Source organism: Heterodontus francisci, chromosome 10, assembly GCF_036365525.1.
Source record: "Heterodontus francisci isolate sHetFra1 chromosome 10, sHetFra1.hap1, whole genome shotgun sequence".
NCBI classification, from domain to species: domain Eukaryota; kingdom Metazoa; phylum Chordata; class Chondrichthyes; order Heterodontiformes; family Heterodontidae; genus Heterodontus; species Heterodontus francisci.
This window is the reverse complement of record NC_090380.1, coordinates 77,640,784-77,654,625: the sequence shown is the minus strand read 5'-3', so window position 1 is coordinate 77,654,625 and position 13,842 is coordinate 77,640,784. Positions and strand designations below refer to the sequence as shown.

The following is a 13,842-nucleotide window of genomic DNA, read 5'->3' as shown; positions in this document are numbered from 1 at the left end:
GTTCCCGCTTTCTCCCCGTATCCCTTGATCCCATTAGCCTTAAGAACTATATCTAACTCTTTCTTGAATATATTTAATGATTTGGCCTCAACTGCTATCCGTGGTAGAGAATTCCACAGGTTCCGTAGCAAGAACATCCTTCCACAGATAAGGGGACCAAAACTGCACACAATACTCCAGATGTGGTCTCACCAAGGCCTTGTATAATTGCAGCAAGACATCCTTGCTCCTGTACTCGAACCTTCTCGCTATGAAGGCCAACATACCATTTGCTTTTTTTAACTGTCTGCTGCACCTGCATGCTTGCTTTCAGCGACTGGTGCACAAGGACACCCAGGTCTCGCTGCACCTCCCCCTTTCCCAATCTATCACCTTTCAGATAATCTGCCTTTCTGTTTTTGCCACCAAAGTGGATAACCTCATTTATCCACATTATTTGTCCACTCACTCAACCTGTCCAAATCACACTGGAGCTTCTCTGCATCCTCCTCACAGCTCACACTCCCACCCAGCTTTGTGTCATCTGCAAACTTGGATATATTATATTTAATTCCCTCATCTATATCATTAATATATATTGTGAATAGCTGGGGTCCTAGCATTGATCCCTGTGGTACCCCACTAGTCACTGCCTGCCACTCACAAAAAGACCCGTTTATTCCTACTCTTTATTTCCTGTCTGCCAACCAGTTCTCTATCCATGACAGTACCTTACACCCAATCCCATCTGTTTTAATTTTGCATGCTAATCTCTGATGTGGGACCTGATCGAAAGCCTTCTGAAAGTCCAAATGCACCACATCCACTGGTTCTCCCTTATCTATTCTACTAGCTACATTCTCAAAAAATTCCAGTAGATTTGTCAAGATTTGTCGGAAATCCATGTTGACTTTGTCCAATCCTGTCATTGTTTTCTAAGTGATCTGCTATTACATCTTTTATAATAGACTCTAACATTTTCCCCACTACTGATGTCAGGCTAACCGGTCTATAATTCCCTGTTTTCTCTCTACCTCCTTTTTTAAATAGTGGGGTTACATTAGCTACCCTCCAATCCATTGGAACTGTTCCAGAGTCTATAGAATTTTGAAAAATGACCAGCAATGCATCTACTATTTCTAGGGCCACTTCCTTAAGTACTCTGGGATGTAGATTATCAAGCCCTGGGAATTTATCAGCCTTCAATCCCATCGATTTCCCTAACACCATTTCCCTACTAATACTGATTTCATACAGTTCCTCCTTCTCACTAGACCCTATGTTCTGCAACATTTCTGGGAGGTAATTTGTGTCCTCCTTTGTGAAGACAGAACCAAAGTATGTATTTAATTGGTCTGCCATTTCTTTGTTCCCCATTATAAATTCCCCCATTTCTGACTGTAAGGGACCTACATTTGTCTTCACTAATCTTTTTCTCTTCACATATCTATAGAAGCTTTTACAGTCAGTTTTTATGTTCTCTGCAAGCTTACTCTCATACTCTATGTTCCCCTTCTTAATGCTCACCACCACCTTCTCAAGGGCAATTGGGGATGGGCAATAAATGCTGGCACAGCCAGTGACGCCCACATCCCATGAATGAATAAAAAAAAAAAATCAATCCTTTTGTCCTCCTTTGCTGAATTCTAAACTGCTCCCAATCCTCAGGTTTGCTGCTTGTTCTGGCCATTTTATATTTCTCGTCCTTGGATCTAATACTATCCCTAATTTCTTTTGTAAGCCACTGTTGAGCCACCCTTCCTGTTTTAATTTTTGCGCCAAACAGAAATGAACAATTGTTGTAATTCATCCATGTGCTCTTTAAATGCTAGCCATTGCCTATCCACTGTCAACCCTTTAAGTAACATTCCCCAATCTATCATAGCCAACTCGTGCCTCATACCTTCATAGTTTCCTTTATTTAGATTGAAGACCCTAGTCTCCGAATCAACTCTCTCACTCTCCATCTTAATGAAGTATGTAAGGTGATCGGCAGAAAGCCAGAAGCACCATGAGGATTAGCTATTTTTACACTGAGTGGTTAGGATTTGGAATGCACTGCCTGATAGAATTTGGATACAGATTCAATAGTAACCTTCAAAAGGAAATTGGATAAATTATGAAGGAGGAAAAACTGCAGAAATATAAGGAAAGAGTGGGACTAACTCGATTCCTCTTTGAAAGAACTGGTGCAGACTCGATGGATCGAATGGTCTCATTCTGTGCTGTACAATTCTATGATTTGTTATTTCTTTAAAGCAAATTACTAGCATGTCAAATCAGCTATTTACACTCAAGAAATTGCTTTAATTGATCTGTGCATCTGGTGAGTTGTGTTCAGAAAGATCTCAATGCTGATTTGTGTAAACTTCATCTCTGTTGTGTGCCCTCCTATAGTGATTTTATTGCTGCTCCTCGAACTCTAATGTACAGGTATCCTTCTTCTTTAGATCTGTTATGGTATCATTTATGGGATTGGAGCCAAGTCTCTTGGTGAGCAAATGAACCTGGATGAGAATGATGCAGGTTGTTACCTAGAAACATTCAAATCTCGATATAAAGGTAAGGAGACCTTCATTAATCCTTGCACTGTTTGGATTTGAAGAGAATAGAAGAATTTTAAATGAATTTATTTTGTGTGAGCAAAAGTGATGCACAATGGGGAAGAGCCAGATTACTCCAGGAGAGAAGAAAATATTACTTGTAACTTCTACAGGTTTTCCTGAGAAAGAAAGGAAGGAAAACCAAGAGGTCAAGTCAAACCACTTTCTGATCTCTTAGTTTCAGAAAGAAACACTTCTAAAAAGAAATATACCAAAATAAAATGAAGCTTTTCTTTGGCTGGAGTATAACCATGGACAAGAGTTTAATTCCAGCATATAAAGGTTCTACTCTTTTTAATAAAATTAACTTTCTTAAAATTAACCTTTTTTCCACAGGGATTCAGACATTTCTGCGAGAAACAGTAAAATATTGTCAGGAAAATGGATTTGTTCAAACAATTCTTGGCCGGAAACGGTACCTTCCAGCAATAAAAGATCCCAATCCTCACATTAAAGCTCACGTATGTATTGCAGATTACAGAATGGTTTTATTGTCAAATCCTGTGCAAAGGTGACCAGTTTATAATAAACTTACTCCAGTTATGGGAGTTTCTGTTGCTGTACGGAACACTGTCGTAAAGCTACTAGACTGCGACTTTTTATTTTTGTTTCAAGTTTTAGATTATTATGGTGTATTTAGCAAGTTGTGCGCCTTAATATGCCATGCAAAATGCTTCCTGTTCTGTTTTGCTGAGGCTATTGTGTAGATTTTTATGGTCACTTTTTTTAGTGGAATAAAAACAGCAGAGAGAAAATAGTAAGAATACCAAAAATAGTCATTTGGTAGTACAGAACTTAAGTATTGCTGAAAATAGAGACATTTTGTTGAAGCTTTTCATCTTGCACTTCTCAGGAAAATTCACAAGAATACCAATGTAAGGGAAAGCAACACATTTATACTGTATGAAAAGAGAGTGCTGATTGGTTGGCAAGTGGACTGTGGTAGAGGCGTTGCCATGGAGAATGTACCAATTTATGGTCACTGACAGTTATAAATTTGAGCAACAGGTGAAGCTCGCTATTTCATGCTGCTACTATGCAGCAGCAACCTGTGTGGTGTTTACCACTAACAGGTTGCTGCCGTGAAGCCAAAAAGATGTCCTACCTATCTCACAAATGAATAATGTGATATATGAATTTCAATGCCAGTATGATGCTAGGTACATAGGCCGTACATCCCAAAGACTGGCGGATCGTATCAAACAACATGTTCCTTCCACTGTTTGCAACAGGCAAGGTACAGGCCATACCCAACCAGCCCGTGCTTGCAAAACTCAAAATGCACTGTCCAACATTAGATGTGATTCCGCGAATGGACAACATTTACTAAATAATCCTCAGTGTGCTAAGAATTGCATTGTCAACCGATTTAAATTTGTCAGTCAGGCTCACAGTGTGGCTCATTTGCGCATGCTGGAAGCTACATTTATTAATACACTGGGCCCTGTTCTTTGCAGACAGAAAGAACCTGTACACACACTGCGCCTGTTTCAGCTAGACAAAATAAGTGACAGATATTCGCTGGTTCATTGGTCAAGGCATTGCCTTGAGGAATCAGTCAAGCTGCCTGGTTTGAATTTCAAACAAAGCTTGGCAGTTAACTGTCAGTCACCATAAACTGGTGCATTCTCCATGGCAACGCCTCTACCAATCAGCACTCTCCCATACTATACTCATATAGTATAAATTTGTTGCTTTTCCTTACATTGGTATTCTTGCATATTATTCTGATGAGTGCAAAATGAAAAGCTTTGACAAAATATCTCTATTTTCAGCAATAATACCAAAAATGCTATAACTGTAGCAAGCAGAAGATGTGCAGCTTGGATTATAATTGTCATTTTTAAAAAATTAACAAAGACAGGAATATTTAATTCTAAGTAACACTCTTCATTTTTGGTCTGATTTTGTATGTGTTTGTCTTTCCTCTTCTGATGTGGATGATATAGTTTTTTTCTTCTCCAATTGCTGGTGCCTAGTAATTCAATGACGTTGCACACCTTTACCAACTGTTACAGGCAAACACTTTATGGTTAGGCCACTTGGGGCAGGAGTTAAATGCTATACATGGTCTGTCCCGGCCTCTGTTCCCTTCCTCAAAACTTTCTCTGACGAAGTTGTACTTGTAAATTGAAAATTGGTTTCTATTTGTTGCTAAGTTTTGACAGGGATCTTTTTCTTTAAAAGAAAATTAGTCTGTAGCCATCTGAACTTGCTTCCAGCAGCCTCGGTCTTTGTTTGGCTGCTCCTACCCAATAATGAGGCATATTTGCTTTTACTGCTTAATAATTGGCTGAACATTAATAAAAAAACTACCCTTTGGTGCATTTATACTGCAAGTTTATTGTCAACTTCGAATGTAATCAAGAGTCAAGGCCCAACCTAACTCTGGCATGCGATGGAGTAAGACTTCCTGGCATAGTGTGTCTTGCATTGATTGGGATTGATATTGTATGGAGTGTAAATCCAGTGCAGTGTCAAATTGGTTTACAAAGTGCTCAAGGGGGTATGTTAGATTCTTTAAACACTTTTTAAAACTACCTTATCTAGCTTATGGGAGACAGTGAAAAGCAACTGAATCATGAGTAAATAGATTTAACCATTCTCCACGGATCATGGTAAATGCCTTTTCCGATTTCAAAGATGTTGCTGAATGTAATTGCCCCAAGGAACGTGTGCTGTTAAGTATCAATTTAAAGGCAATACCTTGTTTCATAGCCAGATTCAAGTGAGGCGTTAGCCACGTGAACTTAATTATCATTGTGATATGCTCTGGGCTACTAATCGGACATGTATTCCCAGATTTCAGTCAAAATTCATGAAATCCAGAGCCATATACGGAACTGCAAATGACACCAAACTGCAAAGGTACATGGACAATGAGTTATCATGGATGTTCTGTGGACACCCTCTGAAATCAGCACAGTAATAAAATGGAATTTGCTTTGTAGATAATATTTTCTCAATTTCAAGTAGTTTCATGTGTTTGATTGCACAACATATTTAGTAATAAAACTAATATATTTATTCAAATTTAAAACCAAGCTATTTATTTAGAATTGTTCTGTTGTACAACACAATCAGAATATTTTCCTGAATGCCAGAATTAAGAGGGCACCAGCTGGTTGAAACCTGAACTGAAAATACCTTTTTAATAATTTAGGTTTTGCACATAAATCCTTGTGGCCTTTCAGTCATAACCCTGCTCACTACTGCATGTACGCTTGAAGGCTAGACACTCATCTATGTTGCCCACAGATCCTCATTCTGGTTATTATATTCCAACAGGCCCAACGCCAAGCAGTGAACACCACTGTACAAGGATCAGCAGCTGACCTGGTAAAAATAGCTACTGTTAATATTCAGAAACGATTAGAGGAAACCTTTCCCTCTGTCGCTAAATCACACGGTCACTGGAAGAGCATGTTTCGGGGAGACAGAAGATTGGGTGAGAGTCAAGTGTTGTCTTTTATTTCTCTTTCTTTCCCTTTTGTTAATAGGAACAGCAAGCAATCTGTGGACTTTTCCATCACTTCAGCCCCAGTTCCAATTTGTTACCGGACTGTAGGTCATCTACTTGGAGGATCCTGATAGCTTCTGTTCAGTTTAATTTTATTCTGAGGTGATGAACTCTATTCCCAGGGGATTCCCAGCTGACCACATTCCTCACAATCATAGTTTAAGTTTCAGTCAGATACAGAACTGCAATTTATGGCTTCTGGGATAAGAAATAAGCAACATTCATTGTCTTACTGCACCTGCTTTTTGTTGCCTCCCTGCCTATGCTGTTGTCCTGCTACCTCACTGGGTTCATGGGATCTTAATTCCTTTGAGCTACAACTACATGTTATTTTTATCAAGAGTGAATTGACTGAGCCACGAACTCCTCATTCTGCAAGAACCACAAATTCCGGTTGCTCCCAGCCATCCAAACAATAGAAACTACTGATGAAGCCCAGTTCTTATTATAGAATCATAGAAATTTACAGCACAGAAGGAGGCCTTTCAGCCCATTGTGTCTGCTTGGGCCAACTGGTAGCTATCCAGCCTAATCCCACCTTCCAACTCTTGGTCTGTAGCCTTGTTGATTACGGCACTGCAAGTACATATCCAAGTACTTTTTAAATGTTTTGTGAGGGTTTCTGCCTCAACCACCTTTTCAGGCAGAGAGTTCCTGATCCTCACTACCCTCCTAGGTGGAAAAGATTTCCCTTCTAAACCTCCTACCTCTTACCCTAAATCTATGCCCCTGGTTATGGACCCCTGAACCATGGGGAATAGGGCCTTCCTATCCACTCTATCTAGATGCCTCATCATTTTATACACTTCAATTAGGTCTCTCCTCAGTCTCCTGTGTTCCAAAGAAAACAACTCTAACCTAGCCAATCTTTCCTCAGAGTTCTCCAGTCCAGGCAACAGCCTTGTCAATCTCCTCTGTACTATCTCTAGTCTACCCTGGCATGCAGATTGGAAGGATGAGACCAATCTAAGGTCCAACCGTCTTAATGGCACTTCAGCACTATGTTGTGGAACACGTAGAGCTTGACAAGACACAGAAGATGTCCTGGTCACCCACTGCATCTGGATCTATCTCCAACTGTCTAGAGCTTGACAAGACACAGAAGATGTCCTGGTCACCCACTGCATCTGGATCTATCTCCAACTGTCTAGACTCGTCTTGCTACTGGTCAGGAAGAGAGAGTGGGGCTGACAATGTGCAACTCTCCCTCACTAAAATCCAATTCACGCGCAAGTCATGTTCATCTTTCTTTATCTGCCATCTATTATCCGTCTGTCACAATTCCTGTGGTTATGGGCGAACGATGTAGCTGCAGGTGTGGATTCATTGGGAGCTGTAGCCGTACACCTGCACACAGGTGGCTCAGGCCATAGGGTCGTTTTTCACCAGAAGGAGACAGTAGTGGAACGCGGCAGCCCCTAGTGACTGAGCAGTCCTTTTCAGGACTGTACTGCTCACCTCCCTAGAATGAGGAAGAAGCTAGAAAAGGTTCCCCAAACATTGTCTGCTTCACCTACCCTGGCCAGCAGGCTGCAGCTAAAGGGGATCTCATCAACATGGCCGTAATTCAATCTCAAAAAAGGAAGAGTGACACCAGTCACCATTGGTGCATGGAACGTGTGCACCCTCATGGACAACACCACTGCCGACAGACCTGAGAGAAGAACTGCTCTTGTCAGTAGAGTGTTGGCAAGGTACAATGTCCAGATCACCACCCTCAGTGAAACTCTTCTATCTGAGGAGGATAAGCTCAAGGAAATTGACACCGTTGCACCTTCCTTTGGACTGGCCGTGGAAAAGAATGGTGCGAAGCTGGTGTAGGCTTTGCTGACATGAACTATCTCGTCAGTAAGTTGACTTGCCTTCGCAAAGGTGCTAATGATTGTCTGATGGTGCTTAAACTCCCTCTGCATGGCAACAGGCAAGCAACTCTGATCAGTGTGAATGCCCCTACCATGACCAACCCTGATGAAGTCAAGGGTAAATTTTATGATGACCTCCACTCCTTGATTGCTGCTGTGCCAAAGTCAGACAAGCTAATCATTTTTGGTGACTTCAACACAAGAGTTGGTGTAGATCACCAGGCTTGGGAAGGGGTCATTGGAGAAAACAAGGTTGGCAGTTGTAACAGCAATGGTCTCCTCTTGCTGAAGATGTGTGCTGAACATGAGCTGTTAATCACAATACAGTTTTCCACCTCCCTAACCACAACAAAGCGTCTTGGAGGAACCCTCATTCCATGTATTGGCATCTAATTGACTATGTCATCACCAGGCAGAGGGATAGGTACGATATGCATGTAAAGAAAGCCATGTGTGGTGCTGACCGCTGGACTGACCACTGTCTTGTCTCATCTCAAAGCTGAACATCAAGATCCATTCCCCTAGACGACCCCAGGGCATGAAGGTCCAGAAGCGTCTCAAGGCTCAAACAGGCTTTTGTGAAGGAATCTCTCTCGAGTCACCTGTGTACAGCAAAAATGGACACTTACTGCGTTGAGGATGACTGGGCGACCTTCAGGGATATAGTGTACTCCGTTGCTCTGGAGGTCCTTGGCGCTACTACTTGTAAGCATCAAGATTAGTTTCAAAACAATGTGATCTAGAAACAACTGGAGGAGAAACATCGCCTCTTGTCAGGCTTATCCCATTGATAAGTCATCACTACCCAAGCATGATGCCTACCGGAACATCCGCAGGACTGTCTATTGCAAGCACAGAGATGCAAAACACTTGGTTGAATCAGAAAGCCGACCACAAGACTGGAAGAGATTCTACGATGCTCTGAATTCTGTCTACAGTCCCCAGTCCACTGGTTCATCACCATTCCTCATTGCCAGCGGGTCAACACTGCTCACGGGAAAAGCCTAAATTCTAGAAAGATGGGCAGAGCACTTTAACCACATCCTCAATGAAGAAGCTATCAACAGGCTGCCACAGATTGCTATCAACTGTTCTCTTGATGATCCTCCCACGCTGTTAAAAGTGACAAAAGCTATGAAACCCCTGTCCAGCGGCAAAGCTCCAGGAGCTGGTGCTGATGGTCTACAAGGCTGGAAGTCCATGTCTGGTCAGTCTATGTGGGAGCAAGGAACCATCCAGTAAGAATACAAAGATGCCTCCATTGTTCACCTGTACAAGCGGAAATGAGCTTCCCAATCTTGCGACAATCACAGAAGAATCTCACTCCTCTTCATCGTCAGCAAAATCTTCACCCAAATCCTTCTGAACCGCTTAGTGCAACATCTCAACCAGGATCTGCTGCCAGAGAGTCAGTGTGGTTTCAGAACAGGTCGAGGAACCACTGATATGTTATCTGCAGTTAGACAGCTCCAGGAGAAATACCAAGAATAGAACATGGACCTTTGCACCATGTTTGTTGACCTGACCAAGGCCTTCGACACAGTCAGTCGTGAGGACCTTTGAAAGGTAATGGAGAGATTCGGCTGCCCTGAGGAATTCATCACAATGGTTTGCCAGTTCTATGACGGCATGTCCTGGATCATGGTGAGTCTTCTGACCCATTCCCAGTTACTAATAGAGTTAAGCAGGGCTGTGTGCTAGCACCAGCCCAATTCAGGATGTTTTTCTCCGCCATGCTCTCCGATGCCTTCCATGATGGTGATCCATCGGAATCAGATATCACACGATGAGAAGCTGCTCAATCTGAGATGAAACCTAGCTAAATCCACGGTTTCTAACGACATACTTTGCGATTTCCTGTTTGCCGATGACTGTGCCCTAGTTGCTGGTTTAGAGCTGGACATGCATGTTCTCCAATGCGTGCGACAACTTCGGCCTTAAGATCAGCACAAAGAAAACTGAAGTAAAGTACCAGCCAGCTCCAGAAAAGCCCTGTCTCGAACCCAAGATTTCAGTCCATGACCAGGACCTGTCAACAGTGGATAAGTTCACTTATCTTGGCAGCGTACTCTTTCGAGCTGCCTATTTCGATGCCGAGACACATTTAGGAATTGCCAAAGCAAGTGTAGCCTTTGGCAAACTTCTAACATCAGTCTGGGAGCAAAGAGGAGTAAGTCTACCGACCAAACTGAGAGTCTATAGAGCAATAGAACTTCTTACTCTTCTCTACGTATGCGATACTTGGATAGTGTACCAGCATCATGCCTAGAATCTCAACCACTTTCACTTGAGCTACCTTCACAAGCTTTTAAAGCTCAGATGGCAGCACAAAATATCTGACACTGAGGTACTCGCCCAAGCTGGCATGACAAGCATCCACACCATATTGAGACAGTTAGAACTGAGTTGGGCTGGTCATGTAGCCAGAATGCCTGACACTCACTTACCAAAGCAATTCTTCTATGGAGAACTTGAATCTGGGGTGCCCTGTCATGGCGGTCAAAGGAAGTGCTACAAGGACACACTGAAGGCTTCGCTTAGGAGTTTTGATATCGATCTTGAGTCCTGGGAGAAGCTCACCCTGGATCGAGGTACCTGGCGCAGCCTCCTTCACAAGCAAGCGCATATCAGAGAGAGAGTAAACGTAAGCAGAGGAAATCCCGAGCCAGCAGGTCATCCAAAACTCACTCGTCTGCGATATCTTGCCCTATTGCAGCAGAACCTTGCCGTCGCAGATTGGCCTTAGCAGTCACCTACATATCCACTGGAACCCTACCAAATACCCCAGATGATGGATGCGGTCATCTTCGCCTCAAAGGACGAACAACACAACAATGCAGTCACATCTTTCCTATAGTGTGGTGACCAGAACTGCTCACGGTACTCCAGCTGTGGCCTAACTAGTGTTTTACACAGTTCCAAAATGCTCTCTCAGCTCTTGCGTTTATTAGCTGAGGCATAAAATATAAGTATCCTGTATGCCTTCTTGACCACCTTATCTACCTGTGCAGCCAACTTCAGGGATCTGTAGGCATGTGCTGAAAGGTTCCTCTGTTCCTCTACACTTCTCAGTATCCTACCATTTACTCTGTATTCCCTTGCCTTGTTAGCTTTTCCCAGATGCATTACCTCACACTTCTCTGGATTGAAATCCATTTGCCACCTGACAAGTCCATTGATTTCTGCCTGCAGGCTACAGCTTTCTTCATTATCAACCACATGGTCAATTATTGATTTGTCTGCGAACTTCTTAATCATATCCCCTATATTCGAGTTCAAATCATTGACATATACCACAAAAAGCAAGGAACCTAGTATTGAGTCTTGTGGAACCCCACTTCCAGTCACAAAAACACCCATCAATCATTACCCTTTCCTCCTTGCCTCTGAGCCAATTTTGGATCCTACTTGCCCCTATGCCTTATGTTAGTTTAGCTGAATGCTGCTGTCATTTCATTACATGGCAGATACCGTGCATCACATGAGCTTCTTATTCTGGCCTGAGCTGTACTGCAGTAAGAGAGGCAGCAGAGCTCTGTTGTAGTATGGAGACAAGCCAAGTTAAGTAAAAGATTGATTTAATGTAAAAGTGATTGCAGTCTTTACACTGATTATATTTTAGACTTGCGAAAAGTATTCCATATATTTGTTCAATTTACACACACAGTATAAGGGAATGTGCTGCCTCCTTTCACTCCCTGCTAGTACTTCAGAGGAGGAACATGACTGCCTTCTAATCAATCACCCACGATTATTAATATGCAGCCATTATTCTAGTTTTTTTCTTATTCAAAGAATAAGCTGAGTTTGTGACACCCAAAGCTTCTAGGAACCTAAGGCTGTCTCAAAATCCCCCCAAAATTTGGCTACACTTTGTGTTTTAGCATTTGACTGAACCTTCAGCCTCAAAACTTATTTTGGAAAAATATATGCTACACCAGTGATTTAATTAATTCCTGGTACATTGGTGGGTGGGAAATGTGACCTCATGCTCAGTATTTGATGGGTGGGGAAGTGGGAAGTAGTTACGTATGTGCCAATTTCACTCCAATCCCTTTGTCATGTATAAAACCACTTGCCACAAGTGCCACTGATGTAAGGAACACCTTGGCACCAATCAAACTGGCTGCAGTTCTTGCCTATGTTCTTCAGCATTAGAGTAAATTACATGAAATAAATTATTTTCTAGCATTGAAGATGCATTTAATGACTCTTCAAGCTCTGAGCAAGTCTTGGGGCTGTGAGGAGATTGTGATCAAATTGAATGAAGTGTTCAGTGGGTTTGTAATTTGAGAATAACTGATGTTTACACCCAAATGTAGATACCATTGAAAGGAAAAAACTGAGAGAAATGTACCAACCAGATAGTGGAGGTTTTTTCATCTTGCAGCTACATGACGAACTGCTTTATGAAGTTGCAGAGAATGACGTGATACAGGTGAGATTGTGAAGAATTTGTTTATTCAACTTGCTGTCTCTTTTCTCAAATAGTGCTCATTTCAGTTTCTCGGTATAAATGAAAAAAAATTGAGAACAAGCAAATGGGATGCTGAATTGTGCAATGAATACAAAAGCAAGGATGTAATAATGCACCTGTGCAACTCATTAGTTAGGCTGCAATTGAAATAGTGTATAATTTTGCAAATCCCATTATCGAAAAGATATTGCAGCTATGGACAAGGCTGTTAATACAAATTCACTAAGCAGATACCATGGTAAGTAGATTTAGTTACGTTGAGAAACTTGGAAAAATTAGTGTTGTATTTCAAGGGATTTACAGGGAGATCTAATTGAGATGTTCAAAACTATCAGTTCGTAAACAGTGAAAATTCTTTTCCATCGGTCAGTAAAATGGTTAAAAAGGGAAATAAATTTAGGATTAATTACTAAGGTCAGCAGGAGTCTTTTCACACAAAAGGCTATGAGAATATTAAATGCAGTGCTGCGCATCAATCACAACATTTTGGAGGGAAACAAACATTAAAAGAAAATTATTAAAAGATATAGCAGATAACTCTGACATGAAGCTAGTCCCAGCACAGACCTGAGTGACCTCCTTTACCAAAATGTCAGTAGTTTTATGATAGACGCAGGGAGATGGTTAACTGGATTAATTCAGAACTGGCACTGGTGGATTTGCAGCCATGCCCCCTATTACAACCTCAATTGTCCCAATTCATCCACAATGTCCACTCCTTCAAACTGGCAACAATTACTTCCAATGTTTAGAAATAACCTTCCCTATCCCCAGACCTTTATTTTTTTTTAAGTACACAGAGTATTGAATGTGGCTACAGATAATTGGCAGAAAAAGAAATATATTGAGCTGCTGTGCTGAACCTATCTGTGAACAGGAGTGACCACTCAGTGCATGCATTTGGTTTGAATGTTGAGCCTGACTTGCGGGCTCCAGGGGCTGAATTTTTGAGGACCCGCCAGGGGTGAGAATTAAGGCAGGTGGGGAAAGAAAATATTGGTGCCAGCCAACGTGCCAGTTACCGGTGACTTTCACCAGGGTGGGAGGAGGGCAGCCCTGAGAACCCACCTGATTCGGCAATGATGCCAATCAAGGTAGTTAAATAGCTCATTGAGCGCCATGTTCAGATTTTGGCAGGGGCGCACGGGCTTCACACGCTGTCTGGGCACAGGAGAATGGAGGCAGCAACAAATTGTGTGGATCTCATGAAAGGGAGAATAGCTCTGTGGGGGACTCAGCTATTGGCACACAACTGCTATCAGGTCAGTGGAGATTGCAGGGAGAGTGGTCAGTAAGCTCATGGGCAGTGGAGGGGTTCATCACTACCCTAGCAGAAAAGCAGGGGACAAGTCTTCCAAACACAATTGGGATTCTACCCGAGTATAAGGAAAGCAATGGGAG

General features: G+C 42.2%; 1 protein-coding gene across 1 annotated transcript in view; it reads left to right on the top strand.

The window, feature by feature from the left end:
• Positions 1-13,842, top strand: part of polq (polymerase (DNA directed), theta) — a 126,009-nt gene that overhangs the window by 100,486 nt on the left and 11,681 nt on the right. Inside the window, exons 29-32 of the mRNA XM_068040833.1 lie at positions 2,430-2,541; positions 2,919-3,043; positions 5,871-6,030; positions 12,287-12,402. Coding sequence (XP_067896934.1) covers positions 2,430-2,541; positions 2,919-3,043; positions 5,871-6,030; positions 12,287-12,402 — 513 coding nt within the window. The remainder of the gene's footprint in view (positions 1-2,429; positions 2,542-2,918; positions 3,044-5,870; positions 6,031-12,286; positions 12,403-13,842) is intronic.